Raw genomic sequence first — 15,621 nt, 5'->3', positions numbered from 1 at the left:
ACTATAACTGCTGAGCTGTATACTCAGCCCTTTTTTGTAATTTTGAGACAGAATCTCAGTTTATCAGATTGGCCTGGAAATTGTCGTGCCTCTCAGGTAACTGAAATTATAGGCATATACCACCATACCTGGCTATTCTTTTTTTTTTTTTTTTTTAATTTTGTGGGTCATCAGGCTTGAACTTGGCCTGGGCGCTGTCCCTGAGCTCTTCAAGGATAGGCAACTGTCCTACCCTTGAGCCAAGTCCCACTTCTTGTTTTCTAGAGGTTAATTGGAGATAAGAGTCTCAGGTCCTTTTGTGCTTGGGCTGGCTTTGAATTGTCAGATCTCAGATCTCAGCCTTCTGAGTAGCTAGGAATACAGGCATGAGCCACCATGCCTGGCTATGGCTATATTTCTAAATAAAATTTTTCACTTGTGTCATGGTATTAAAATTGAATGCATATATAAAATTTTCAGATTAGTAGAGTGTTATCTCTTCTAAATATTATATTTAACTTTCATTACAGGTTATTTTTCCCATAATACAGCTAAATGTTATATAAATCTTAAATGACTAAAGATTTACATATAAATCAGTCTCAGGAGGCTGAAATCTGAGGATCAAGGTTCAAAGCCAGCCCAGTCACTAAAGGACCTGAGACTCTTACCTCCAATTAACCTCTAGAAAACTGGAAGTGGGGCTTGGCTCAAGGGTAGGGTGGTAACCTTGAGCTGAAAAACTCGGGGATAACACTCAGGCCCAGGGGTAGGGTGGTAGCATTGAGTTGAAGAGCTCAAGGACAGCGCCCAGGCAGAGATCAAGCCCTATGACCCACCAAAAAAAACAGACAAAAAAAATGATTTACATATAAAACAACAGTAAAGTATCAAGTCATTTCAGTATTGTTGGAGATAGGAAAGGCTTCCATAATAAAGAAACAGACTTAGAAGTTCTAATGTTTATTGTCAATCTGGACACCAGCAATCCTGACTACTCAGAAAGGCAAGATCTGATGATTGTGGCTCAAAACCAGCCCCAGCCCGAAAGTCCGAAAGTCCCTGAGACTCTTATCTCCAATTAACTGCCAGAAAAACTGGAAGTGCCACTGTGGTTCAAGTGGTAGACGGCTAGCCTTAAGCCAAAGAGCTCAGGCACAGTGCCCAGGCCTAGAGTTCAAGCCTCACTACTGACCTTCTCCCCCCCCAAAAAAAAAGTTTATTGTCATATAACATATGACTGCATTAAAATTACTCAACTACAGTGTTAAAAATTAATATAGAAAATTACTCAAAGACAAAATTTAATTGTAGCATATGCAAATCAGTAAAAGGCAATGAATAGAAAGGAGAAAAGGATATGAACAGGTAGAAGAAATGCAAAATCATACAAGAAATGCAAATGGTAAATAAACTTAGGAAAAGACAGAAGGGCTTCAGTGGCAGCCAGTAAAATGCAGCATGCTGCAGTGGAATGCATTTGGTTTTATTTCTTAAGATTGGCAGGATCCCAGCATTAGGAACAATGTAGGTTCCCTCCCCCGCCCCCCACAGTGATGAGAGAAATGTAGATTGTTCAGCCTTTAGGAAAGACTTGGCATATAATTCATAAATTATTCCTAAAAATATGTGCAACAGAGTCTACCTTCTGAAGAATTCAGATATATAATAGGCATATTCAAATATGTTTTCTGTAATAGGAAAAATTAAAGACAATAGTTAAGGTAGTTCTGCATAGATGGCCTGGATATCAGTGAGAGAATAAGAAAACAATGAAAAAAAATGCATAGTCTAATACCTCTTTAAAGATGGTGAGAGCAAAAATGGTGCTGTGGCTCAAGGGGTAGGGTGGTAGCCTTGAGCTAAAGAGCTCAGAGGCAGCACCCAGGCCCAGAGTTCAAGCCCCCTGACCAATGAAAAATAAACAAAAACAAGATGGTGAGAGCAAACTGGGCACAGTGGCTGACTCCTGAAATCTTAACTACTCAGGAGGCTGAGATCTGAGGATCGTGATTCAAAGTCAGCTTAGGCACAAAAGTCCATAAGACCCTCATCTTCAGTTAACCACCAGAAAACCAAAAGTGACGCTGTGAATCAAGGGTAGGGGAGTGGCCTTCAGCTGAAGAGCTGGGGTCAACACCCAAGCCCAGAGTGCAAGCCCCACCACCAACAACAAAAAAAGGTGTTGAGAATGAGTCAGCTCAAAGCTACTATCCTTGAGCCAAGCCCCACTCCCCATTTTCTGGAGGTTAATAGGAGATAAGAGTAGAAGGTCCTTTTTGTGCCTGAGCTGGCTTTGAATCTTGATCCTCAGATATCAGCCTCCTAAGTAGCTATGATTACCGGTGTGAACCATTGTGCCTGGCTAGAATTACTTATTTCTTAATAGAGTCTATCCTTGCTTAATGACTGCTAAAGTTACATTGAGTACTTACTATATTCCAGACATCATGCCAAATGACCTTATACATATGCTGCATGGTTTTGAACTGCATTATCAGGCTGAATACCTTTAAAACTTGTGCCTTAATATATGTGGACTTCTACATTTTGATGTGTGGTTGTCTATTTGTAGAGGTTTCCTATCTTCACCCTTGGGTTGTCACTCATAAGTTTTGGTCATGTGCCATTAGCAATCTGTATCAGTGTGGTCCTGCTTTGAATTACATGGGTGAGACATTTTCTTTTTTTTTTTTTTCCTTTGGTGCCAATCCTGGGGCATGAGCTCAGGGCCTGAGCACTGTATTTGGGCTTTGTCAAGGCTAGAGCTCTACCACTTAAGCCACAGCACCACTTCTAGCTTTTTCTATGTATGTGGTACCAGGGTCTTCAAGCATGCCAGGCAAGCAGTCTAGCACTAGGCCAAACTCCCAGCCAGGTGAGACATTTTCAGCTGTTAAGTTTTTGTAAAGTATGAATTGCCTTATTGCCATTTGGTATTAATTTATGCTCCATCTCCTTTCTAAAAGGGATTTGCAGTCTGTGCCAAATAGATATATAACTCATTTTAAATTTCTGTTGTTCATTGTTCCAAAGCTGGCAAAACAAATACTAAATAACTATGGGCTGCTTTTTCTATTCCATCGGGCCGGGTGGCTCCTGTCTGTAATCCTAGCCTCTAGAACAACCATAAGTGGCGCTGTGGCTCCAGGGGTAGGGCAATAGCTTTCTGCTGAAGAGCTCAGGGACCAGTGCCCAGAATCAGAGTCCAAGTACCATGACTGACAAAAAAAAAAAAGTGGGGCCCCGGGAGTTTGGCGTAGTGGTTGAGTGCTTACCTAGCATGCACGAAGACCCCGGTTCGATTCCTTGGTACTGCATACATAAAAAAAAACCTCAGAAGTGGTTCTGTGGCTCAAGTGGTAGAGCTCTAGCCTTGAGAAAGTCCAAGGACAGTGCTCAGCCCCTGAGGTTAAGCCCCAGGACTAGCCAAAAAAAAAAAAAGTATTGTAGTAGGTTTGGGTTTTTTTGTAGTTGCTGTTTTGGTTTGATTTGGTTGATTTCTTAAGGAAAAAATACCAGTCTGTATATTTCTAGGCATTTACAACACTGAAAACTATGGTTTTAGGTACTTTTGTTATTTATAAAGTATGATGAAGGTCTTAAAGATTTATACAATCCAGATTTTCATTCAGATGTTTTCCTTCATTTTCTCCCCCCCCCCCGCCCTTTTTATTTTGTAGATTCTCGCCTCTATTGAGCTGTTGGCCCGCTCATTGCCAAAAATTCACCGCAGTGCATCAGAACCCTCCTTGAACCGGGCTGGTTTTCAAACAGAGGATTTTAGTCTATATGCTTGTGCTTCTCCAAAAACACCCATTCAGGCAGGGGGCTATGGTGCGTTTCCCGTCCATTGAGACAAACTAAATGAGTGAGAAATTAAAATAAGGTAGCACAAAAAGAAAGATTACATAAATTTGTTTAAATGTTAAATTGAATAGGCAACTCTTCTTTATAAAAGCAAAGAACACTTCTGTGTTTAACAAATAGATTAAAATTTCTTCTGAGTTCATACCTAACAATGGGTTTTTAATGTCCATAGGTTAAAAACACAAAAATGTTGCAAATATTTGCAGTGTCTTTTTCCAGAGATTTCTGTTCTGCGTTTGTTTCATTCACTTGGTTATTCTACTTATTAAACTGCCGCTCTCTTGGTTTTCTGAGACAGCTTTTGGCATTAGCTGTCGCTTAGGAGGAGGACTCTAGAGGAGGACCATTCCTCAGTGTTCATAGGTGGGAAGCTGGCTTCAAATAAGGCAACTGAGCAGCTCTAATTTGGGAAGTCATGATTTTCATTGTTAACAATTTTTCTACAACTATTTCCTTTTACTATTAAGGAAATGTGGAAGCCGGGAATTTGGCCTAGAGGTAGAGTGCTTGCCTAGCATGTGCAAAGACCTGGGTTTGGTTCCTCCATACCACATACATAGAAGCCAGAAGTGGTACTGTGGTTCTAGCCTTTAGAAAACCCAAGGACAGTGCTCAGGCTCTGAGCTCAAGTCCAGGACTGGCGCAAAAAAAAAAAAAAAAAAAATGGGGTTGAGTGCAATGACTCATGCCTATAATCTTAACTACTCAGGAGGTAAAGCTAAGACTGGGAGGATTTAGGTTCCAGGCCAGCCTAGGCAAAAAGTTAGCAAGAAGCTGGTTATGGTGGCTCACGCCTGTAATCTAGCTACTCAGGAAGCTGAGATCTGAGGATCTTGGTTCAAAGCCAGCCTGGGCACTAAAAACTCCATGCAACTCTTATTTCTAATAAATCACCAGAAAACCAGAAGTGGCTCAAATTAGCAAGAGCCTAGCTCATTCCTTCTGAGTATGATAGCATGTGGACAGCCATAAAAAGAAGAATGAAGATATAGGCTACCACAAGGCAAAATGTGAGACCCTAGCCAAGAAAGAAAAAACAATGGAAGCTAAAAGAGCTGGAAGCCTGGTTTAAGTAGCAGGGCATCTGCTCAGAGAACATTGAATCCTGGGTTCCAATCCCAATTCTCTGTCCCCCTCTACAGAAATGTAGAAGTCTGGGCCAGTTTGGCCTAGTGGTAGAGTGCTTACCTAGCATGCATGAAGACCTGGTTCGATTCCTCAGTACCACAGTCCTTTTCTTTCCTTGAAGCAATAGGATGAATATCTTTTAACAGAGCATGACACAAGTGACCAAAGATACTACTGAGAAGTAGCACATTTGACATGAATAAAATGGCTTACCATTGGGCTTTTAGTGGAGAAATGTTCATTGGATTTTTTTTTTTTTCCTCAAGGCTAGCCCTCTACCACTTGAGCCACAGCTCTACTTCTGCTCTTTGGTCATTAGAATCTCATGAACTTTCCTGCCTTGACTGGCTTTGAACCACAATCCTCAGTCCTCAACCTCCTGAGTATTAGGATTACAGGTGTAAGCCATGGGCACCCAATTTAAAGTTTCTTTATATACTAAGGATGTCTGCATTGGTAAAAAGTTAAATTTCCTTGCAGGTGCATTGTCCTATCCATTCTTTTTCCCTTCCACTAAAAAGTAAAGAAAAAAAAATCACAGAGTTCTGTGAGAATTTTAGTTTGTTTTTCTTTTAGACAACTGGTTGCCAAGCAACTAGTTAGTGGATATTTTTCAAGTTATTGCTTTAGGTTGTACTTAGATTTTGTGGTACATAGTAGAGCAATTACCTTATCATGTGTCTCCTAAAATTTTTGTCTTGCTATATCATTTACCTAACAAGGTTCTACTGAAGATAAATGCCTGTATTTCTCTTTGCTCTTTGAATCCCTCAGTATGAAGTACATGTAGTGCTTGCATTTGTGCGTGGGGTGTGTGTGTGTGTGTGTGTGTTGTGTGTGTGTGATGAGTACAGTAAGGCAGTTGTACAATATATAATCTTCTGTGATTCAGAAGGCGCCCAACAGAAAGGAGTGCAGTGAATGTCTTACCGAAGACATTACTAGCCCTACTTCATAGCCTCTTTTTTATAATTTTTTTTTTTTTGGTTGGTTGTGGGACTTGAACTCTGGGCCTGGGCATTGTTCCTGAGCTCTTCAGCTCAAGGCTTCTACTCTGCCCCTTGAGTCACAGCGCCACTTCCAGTTTTCTGGTGGTTAATTGGAGATGAATTTCATAGACTTTAGTGCCTAGGCTGGCTTTGAACTGAGATCATCAGATCTTAGCCTCCTGTTTAGATTTAGAGTCTTTATTAAGTATAGTCAACAAAGGTTTCAGCAGACAGACCACATGTGAATATGTGTCATCTTTCCTTGAAGTAAGTAAAGCAAAAAAATTGGGACAGTTTTAAATTAATGATAAATTACTTTTTAAGTACAACAGATATAGCAGATCCTTTGTTCCTTTGGACAGGTTAAGATAAACATTGCTATCATGACTTTATATATTGATTTATGACTTTAAAGATAGAGAAAACCTTTCCTATCTAAAAAGTAAAAATAATAAACAAGTAGGAACCAGTAACTCATGCCTATAATTCTAGCTACTCAGGGAAGCTGAGTCTGGGAGGACTGTAGCATAAAGTCAGCCTAGAGATACCCACACAACCATAGCTAGGTATAGTGGCCTCTGTCTGTATCACAGCTATGTGAGAAACTGAGATAAAGAAGATTGATGTTACAAGCCACCCCAGGCAGGAAAGCCCAAAAGACCATCTTAAAATAAGAAGCAGTGGGCCGGGAGTTTGGCCTAGTGGTAGAGTGCTTGCCTAGCATGCACGAAAACCCGGGGTCAATTCCTCAGTACCACATACATAGAAAAATGCTGGAAGTGGTGCTGAGGCTCAAGTGGTAGAGTTCTAACCTTGAGAAAGTCCAAGGACAGTGCTCAGGCCCTGAGCTCAAGCCCAGGACTGGCAAAAAAAAAAAAAAAGCTTGTACTACTTACCTTGTCTCAACAACAACAAGCAAATAAAGGCTTGATAATAGTTAAGAATCTGTGCTTTTAGAACTGGAGGTGGGGGCCGGGAGTTTGGCCTAGTGGTTAAAGTGCTTGCCTAGCAAGTATGAATACCCAGGTTCGATTCCTTGGTACCACATACATAGAAAAAAGCTGGAAGTGGTGCTGAGGCTCAAGTGGTAGAGCTCTAGCCTTGAGAAAGTCCAAGGACAGTGCTCAGGCCTTGAGCTCAAGCCCAGGACTGGCAAAAAAAAAAAAAAAAAAAGAACTGGAGGTGCATCCTAAGTGATAATATTGACCTCAAGTGAAAAAAAGGGAGAACTCAATCTTTTGAGTTGAAGCCCCAGTTTCTAGGGTTTGAGACCCCGTACCCCTCCCCCAAAAAGAAAAGAACAATCTATGTTTTGGTATCAGCACTTGGGTTAACATTTAGGTTCCACATTTTTCTAGTCATGCCATCTTGAGCACTTAAAGCCACAACTTGCTCATCTAGAAAATGAAGATAAACATCTGTCTCATTAGATTGCTATGAGGATCAGAGGTAGGTGTGTGCAAGGTGCGCAGTGAGGCATCAGGCACTCAGGCAGTTGCTAATATTATCACCATGCACATCTTGGGATTCGGTCAACCGGTCATTAGCAGTCTGTAATGTACTGAGACATGCCAATATTCTCTAGCAACCACTTGGAATCTAAAAGCAATTTAAAAAAAAACCTCAGTAAAATCCAGGCGTGGTGGCTCACGCATGTAATCCTTAGCTACTCGGGAGGCTGAGATCTGAGAATCAAGGTTCAGAGCCAGCTCCAGCCCAAAAGGACCTGAGTCTTATCTCCAGTTAACCTCTAGAAAACAGAAAGTGGGGCTTGGCTCAAGGGTAGAGTGGTAGCCTTGAGCTGAAGAGCTCAGGAACAGCGCCCAGGCCAAGTTCAACCCACATGACCCTCCAAAAAAAAATTTTAAGACGCTCAGTAAATATATGCTTATTATTCCTAGATTAAATAATGTATTGGTGTGTGTGTGTGTGTGTGTGTGTGTGTGTGTGTGTGTGTGTGTGTGTGTGTGCGTGCGTGCGTTTGCTTACATCCTCATCAGAAACTCCTGTTAAGTACTTGTCAGTTATTAACCCACATAAATAAACTATGCTGTATATAATGACAGGAAATGGCATATGTAAGTAGATGATGTGAGCAAAATGATAGAGCCCAGCCAGATACCAGTGGCTCACACCTCTAGCTACTCAGGAGGCTGGGATCTGAGGATTGCAGTTTGAAACCACTTGGGCAGAAAATTTCATGAGACTCTTTTTATCTCCAGTGAATCACAAAATATCAGGAAATAGCCAGCGGGCACTCGGCTCACAGTGGCTCATGTTTGTAATCCTAGCTACTCAGGAGGCTGAGATCTGAGGATCAAGGTTCAAAGCCAGCCCAGGCAGAAAAGAACCTGAGACTCTTATCTCCAATTAACCTCTAGAAAACGGAGGGTGGGGCTTGGCTTAAGGGTAGGGTGGTAGCCTTGAGCTGAAGAGCTCAGGGACAATGCCTAGTCTCAGAGTTCAAGCCCATGACCCACCAAAAAAAAAAGATCAGGAAATAAAGCTGTGGCTCCAAATGTGTTACTTCCCAATTCAGGGATATTGAAAAAGTTTGGTTCTGCAGAAGATTATATTCAGTGATATGTACCTAAATTTATAGTTGTTTAAATAAAAAAAAGTGAAATTGGGCCCAGGGTGTTGCCTGGCATGTACGAAGTCCTGGGGTCGATTCTTTGGTTCCACATATGCACAGAATAAAAAGCCAGAATTGGTGCTGTGGCTCAAGTGGTAAAGCTCTAGCCTTAAGAATGCCCAAGAATAGTGCTCAGGCCCTGAGTTCGAGCCCCACAAGTGGCAAAAAAAAAAAAAAAGAGACAGTGGAAGGTTTGGATTTCTTTCTTTCTGCCACATATGTGATATGGACAAATCATTTGACAATTGTATCTTTTGTACAATGAGGATAATTCCTGATTCTCTCTTCCTGATGATGGAATTATAATCATATAATATGGCAGTCAAAAATAAACTGATAATTTAGAAGGCAGAAATATTCTACAAGCAATTTCTAAGAAATTGAACAAGCAATTTCTTAGAGATTTTGTTCATCAGGCATTTTCAGCAGATCCAACCATAACATGTAAAACCCAACCAAGAAATTACCTGCAGATTTGATATTTGATTGATAGACTTGAACCATGGTTCTATACACAAATATACATACTTGTGTTCTTTCATGGTTGTCGGCTATTTTGGTTTTTAGATTAGTGATGATGTTATTGGGCTTGTAATGTATACATAGTTGCCTTTTGGTGAGGTTGAAATGAGGCTTTTTGCTTGAGACTACTTTGAGATAACTTTTTTAAAATTAGCTCTTGTCCTCCCTCTACAGGAGAATTTGCAGCCTTCAAGTAGCCACACCATCATGGCCGCATCTACTCTTATTTCTTTAAGTCTTACGTTCATACAGTTTGTTAACATCAAAACAGTTCTGTTCTGCAGTCCTTTTTTTTCCCTAAGATTCAAAATTTTCAATGCATAAACTGGTGTGAAACAGAATGGAATTTCTTATTCAACAAAAGAGGGAAGAGTGCTTTAGGAGCCAGAATTCTCTGCTGCCAGTATTCTTCTTCAACACAAAAACCACGTGCCCACTCCCAGGAAGAAAAAGGAGAGACCCTGAATTCTGACCTTTTGATGGTCAGGCATGATGGAAAGAAACTGCTGCTACCGCTTGGGAAATGTGCTATAGAAAGTCTGCCAGTCAACTTTGCCCTTCTAACCACCAGATCAGTATGAGGGTGATTGTCTGATGGGCAGTTTCAATCACCAAGCATCATTCTCTTTCCTGTTCTGGGATTTTGTTGTGGAACTCTTTCACCTAGCCACCACCAGTTACTTTCTGAGGGATGGAACAAAATGCAGCATACCCTTTCTGGATGGCACATATTCAGTCCTCGACAGATTTTGTCACAATGAAGCTGTCTGGTTTAACTGCAGGTGGAGAAGTGAGAAAGAGCTGCACTTGGGGGCAGAGGAAAAGGAAATGCTGCATCTTCTTCCTGACCTCTGTTTCTTGGCCTCTGGTTGCCTGGCTCACTGGGGCTGAGCCTAACCCTGGGAGCTGGACAGCGCTGGTGTCACACATCGCCTTCTTTTCTCGTTGGGTCCAGCAATGGAGATGAGGGCTGGGGACTTGGTTCCTCCACAATGTAGCAAATTCTCAGGAAATACAGTCCATAGCTTCCTCTAAGCTCTTCCAGTCACCAAGTACTTACATGGCTATTTTGTCCAAGGCACAAAATGCCATGGGCATATCTAATTCAAAGCCTACCAAAACGGCCTACTAGCATTTTTGAGTGTGAAAAATTTATGTAATTGAAATGTAAGGTACAAGTTTTAATTTCCGGGTTTCTTTTTATTTTTATTAAAAAGAAAATGATTTTCAGATTTAATTGGAATAATACTTCCCACCAGAATTATATGTCTTGAAAATTGTATTTTTATTATATAAACTTTAAAGAAAAAAGACCATTGTCCTTTTCTCTACCTAACATGGGGAGTTTTAGACAATTATTTATAATTTTTAAATTAATGGTACTTGCTGGATCCACACTAACATCTTTGCTAATAATCTCATTGTTTCTTCCAACTTACTTCTATACTACATTCTGCATCCTCTTTCCAGTCTTTTATCTAAAATATGCAACCTAAAATAAAAGCAGTGGTATCTCCATTCATTCTCCTCCTTCCTTTCTTCCCAAGCCTGGTCTTCAAAAGGTTAGGTGATTTGGCAGTTGAATTCCCCAGGTAGAAAACAGAAATGTTAAGGCTGTTGGGCCTGAGGGAGAGGACATGTGAAAGCTAGCATTTGTTACTGTAGGAAGAGCTACTGTGATACTGAGAATCTAAATCTTTCTTACCCTTGCACAAATAGAAAATATAACTAAGCCCTAGCTTCCTTTGGCCTTCATGAAAAGGGCAGTGCAAATCACCATTGTAGCAGAGACAGTGCTGGGATCCACGGATGGGGAGTGTCTCCCTCACTGGGGTCTAGGATTGCCTGTCAGGATTTCAGAATGCAGATCATACAAGGTGCGGACTTAGCCAAGGAAGGTATAGCCAAGAACCTGAGATTGCATAGGGCCGAAAATAGAGAACTAAAAGTGGTCATGTAACATTTTCCTGGTTCCACTATAGTTCACCCTGTTCACTAATTACCATTAGATAGATGATTTTTGCTTAAATACTTGGCATCAGAGTACTGGAAATTTCACAGATTTACAAAAGATTGACCTAGAAAACTAGAAAATGTTATGTGGTTATGAATCACTTTGAACTGTACTAGATGTCTAAGCAGAACATTGTCCTAAATGTTTTTTTAGAATTGCAAAGATGGACAAATATTATGTTAGTATGAAAGAATCCTCTGTGCATGACGCACCTCTTATTGAAAAGCCTGAAGCATCTCTGTAGATACTTCTTAATATGGCTGTGCTACCTTTAGCAAGATTGACTTTAGATCTTACGTCCTGGTTAGAAAAGAACACAGCCAGGTGTTGAAGTCCTGCTCCGGAGGCCTACTGTGCAGGCCTCAGTGCAGGCCTCCCCCTACCCCACCTGTGTCCAGGGACAGAGCCAGCACACCAAAGGGGGTATTCTCCATGTTTGTGTAAACAATTGCAAGGTGACAGATTTGTCTTCCTTGCATTTTAGAATGTGTTGCTATCTTATTTGGGAAGGTGGAACAGAAGTGGTATCAAATGAAACTTTGTCTCAGAGTTGGGCTCAGGGTATTGAGGGTTTTTTTTTATTTTTTTTTTTTTAAGGAAAGGTTAAAAGTCAAAACAATGTTTAAACCTTTCTTATTCATCAAAGAGATTTTTTTTCTTGAGTTTACAAATAACAATAAAAGGAATTTCCCTTGCTGTATGTTTTAGTCCTTAGCCTAAATAGGTAGACTTGAGCTCCTAAGAAATAGGAGGAAGAAACTTTTGTTTGTGCAGAGCACTTTATAAGTAATTGCACAGACAGTGTGTGGCTGCATCTCTGACCAGCTCATAAGGCTGTCAGTGACATCTATCTGTCAGTAAAGTTGTAGTGCCTTTCATCATGTGTTTTGGTTTTAGTTGGAGAGTGAGACCTTCTGGAAAGTAAGAGAATAGCTATAAAAGACTTTAAATATGTAGTATTCCTGATTGACCTTTTTTCCTTGAAATAATAAGGACCAAAAAAATGTATGGAAGGGACTTGTGAATAGAAAATCTGATGTGATGATTTGTACTTATGTACACCTTAAAAGATGAGTCTTAACTAGCTGTCAGATTGTGGTTTCTAAATATCCTGTCCCTGATTGTATTCGAGGTCTGGTAGAACATTCCAGAAAGTGAAACCCCGTATAAATTATGTTCTGGTTATGTCATTATTGGAGAAGAAAGCTTTTTGAAATGACAGTTAAGAACTTAAGCAGTGAAACTTTGTAAATATTTCCTCATTCTTGTTTGGTGCAGTCCCAGCTCTGTGTCACACAACATTGTCTTGTTTTCATCCGGCACTGTGGAGGCTGCCATGTGCCTCTCCTCAAATCACAGCTATCCCCGCCGCACGCCCCCCACCCACTCTCCCACAAACATCAGCACCTAGCTTCAGTTTCAAACACTGCAGAGTTCAGGTGACTTCAAAAAAAACAAAAACAAAAAAAAACTACCTCCTCAGAATGAGGTAATGAACAGTTATTTATTTTAAATTATGAAAAGCCACGAGCTCTAGAACATGAAGATGATTTAAGATTTGAACTTTTATGTGTACTTATATTTGAGCACTCTCATTTTGTCCTAAAGGGCATTACACATTTAAACAGTGATACTGTTTAGAGTATCTGAATGTTGTAGGAAGTAGTGTGGAATCTGTTGGGTACATTTCAGAATCTTACCCTTAAGTCAGTTGCATAAAGTTAAATAGCTCTGGTATCACTTCACAGTGATAGAATTTTACTTTTCAGTAGTTTGTCAAGATAGTACATCTTCATACTGTGTTAGCCACAGCTTTGTCACATTCATAGATACTCATTCAGAGAGACTGCCCAGGTAAGGGGGTAGAAGGGTTGCCCTCTTAGACTCTGTCCAGGTTGGCATTGCTTGAGACCAGCAGGTGTCAACCATTAGGCTATAGAAACCATACCCAGAGATGGAAGGTGAGAATGAACAGCAACTAATGTGCAGGTTACAGCAAAAAGCTATAGGTGAGGCTCTAGCAAAATACCTTGACAATTTGCCAAATGATCTTACTGTGCCTTCATGATGCAATAAAAAAAAAAGCTAAAATTTTTAGCAGAAATCAGTGATTTATGAAGAAAGCAGCCACTCTGGTTTAACTCAGCTGTGTTAATATTTTTAGAGTGCAGTTTAGACTGTAAAGATAAATGCACTAGCGTTTATAGCCAAAACACATTTTAAAAAATGAGAAAAAAAACTAAATTTTCAGTGAACAAAATTATTTTTTTAAAGCATATAATCCCTAGTATAGTCAGCTATATTTATCACATAGAGCAACTAGGTTGAAAATACTGTTCAGTGATATTTCTAGAAAAACTTTTTTCTACTCCCATAGGTTCTTCAAAGCATGGAACTTTTCTACAACAAAGATCTTTGACAGACATATTAAGAAACTGCTGTGGTTCAGTGTTGAAGTACTGTATGCAGGACAGCAATCGTGTGTGTTGGTTCCACATGTGTTATTTCCTCACTGATAGTGAGAAAGGAGAAAATGAAATTTAGTTTCCAGAGTACTGCTGCCAACCTAGACACTGGTTTTTCAGAATTTGTGATGTAAACTCGCCTCGTAGGACTTGTGTGCAGTGATGTTGGACCGTGCTACCAATCAATCCCGAATGGTGGAGAGCACAAAGGGCGGTTTCTGGAGTTGTCCTTAGGGAAGGGACACTAGAGTTGTGACTGATCTGGCCTGTGTGGATAAAACCAGACACTCCTTGGTGCCGTTTTTGTGTATTTTTTTCTCCTCACCACCCTCCTGTGAGATACTAAGATGCACTACTGATACCTGAGAAGGGATAGTAGTGTCTCCGCAGAGACGCTGATTTGTAGATTGGCCAGAGAAGAGGGCAGAGGCCAGTATGGTTGTGAACTGTGCTGCTAACTCTGGCAAAGTTGAAAATGCTGGTAATATATTTGTTTGTCTTAGAAGATGTATGCTTCATTTTGTTATTGAAATTTCAGGTAACTTTTTCTCACTTCCACTTAGGCAAAGACATTGACATTGAAATCAATCCCAATTTTTGTTAGTTATAGAAGATAACTGGACAGAATCCCCAAATCCCCCCACGCCACCCCCTTCTGTGATGCCAGAGATTGAAGCTAGGTAGGCCCTTGTACGTGTTAGGCAAGGGTTCTCCTGCTGAGCCACATCCCGGTTCATGAAATCTTAAAACACCGTGGCCACCTCAATAAATTAAAGTAGATCTTTATCCACATTCCAACTTTTTATTACTAAATCCGCTTCACTGTGTTCACTTATTTAGCTGTTTTTACTAATTGCAGTGATACAACCAATTGTGCATGAGGACACAGCCAATGTGTGGGGGTATTTTTTTGTTTTTGTTTTTTCTGATGCATTTTTTTAAAGAATTCTGTAGATTTAAGTACTCTAAAATCAGAAAACTGAAATGTGTTCATTTGTGTGTCAGAAAACAATTTTGTGCAAACCATTTGCTTCTCCTGGCAGGCTAAGTACATTATCCAGCACCCATAACTGCTGGTTCCCAGGGGAGACAGGCAGGAAATACTGGAAGAGGCGCAGCGGAGGGCTTGTTTACAGAGCTGGAATGGGGAGGGCAGTGATGAGTAAATTGGTCCCTCTTGAATGTGTGTGTTTTGGTGGGTGTGATTTCCATAGTAAGAAGTCGAAAACTAACACAAGCAACCAAGCTCACAGACTAGAAACAAGTGAAAGGACCAAAATAGGGTGGCCATGAAATCTGGACAACAGGGGAAACTAACACAAAGATGGGAAGTGAACTTTAGTTATCTGAAATAAAACGAGTGCAATAAGTGTGCTTTTTATTCTAAGCTGTGAACAGTTTTTAAAAATCATTCCTTCCTAATTCACTTATATGTTCAATAGCTGATTAAAACCAGCTATGTAAACATAAGCCTTTTCATTATGTTAATTTCCAACATAAGTGGCTAACCTTTATGTCTTATTTATCTTCATGTTGTATTAGTTTACATACCAGGTATGTGTGTGTGCTGTTCCCTGTCTCTTCCTTTGTTTGAAAACATTCATTGGTCCTCTTATTTCCTTGGGCCATGCCACATGGTATAGTCTTGGTTTGGCCTTCATGATATTGCCTGATTTGAGGGACTGTATCGCAGTACCTGACCCTTTCCTTTACCACTTCTGCTTCTAAGGTAGATCTAAGATCAGGAGATTGATTTTTACCTTCCATCATGTTTGTTTGTTCAGTAGCTGGACTGCTCCTTGGTTTACACCAAGAAAAAGTGTATCCCCCTTCTCATGTACTACTCAGTCTGAGGACAAGTGTCCTAAGAGGGAGAAGGGAAATGTTTGAGCTGCTGTGAATTACGGATCCTGTTTCACCACTGCAAACCTATGGCAGCTTGCATATGCATTCCTCTCCAATTTCCATAGGTTCTGGTCTAGTTCACTTCAGTTCCACTCAAGCATTCTCAAGAAGTCT

The 15,621-nt window shown here is 40.4% G+C and overlaps 1 protein-coding gene across 2 annotated transcripts in view; it reads left to right on the top strand.

Annotated features, from left to right (window-relative positions):
* Braf (B-Raf proto-oncogene, serine/threonine kinase) overlaps positions 1 to 13,377 on the top strand; it is a 121,512-nt gene extending 108,135 nt beyond the window's left edge. For both annotated transcript variants that reach the window (XM_090333417.1, XM_090333416.1), the window contains 2 exons: positions 3,663 to 3,816; positions 9,298 to 13,377. In XM_090333417.1, the coding sequence (XP_090189543.1) occupies positions 3,663 to 3,816; positions 9,298 to 9,320 (177 nt within the window). In that variant the 3' untranslated portion in view covers positions 9,321 to 13,377. The remainder of the gene's footprint in view (positions 1 to 3,662; positions 3,817 to 9,297) is intronic.
* Positions 13,378 to 15,621: the final 2,244 nt, after the last annotated feature.

The sequence above is a fragment of the Megascapheus bottae genome, chromosome 5 (assembly GCF_031878675.1).
Source record: "Megascapheus bottae isolate mThoBot1 chromosome 5, mThoBot2.hap1, whole genome shotgun sequence".
NCBI classification, from domain to species: domain Eukaryota; kingdom Metazoa; phylum Chordata; class Mammalia; order Rodentia; family Geomyidae; genus Megascapheus; species Megascapheus bottae.
This window is presented reverse-complemented; position numbering and strand designations above follow the sequence as displayed.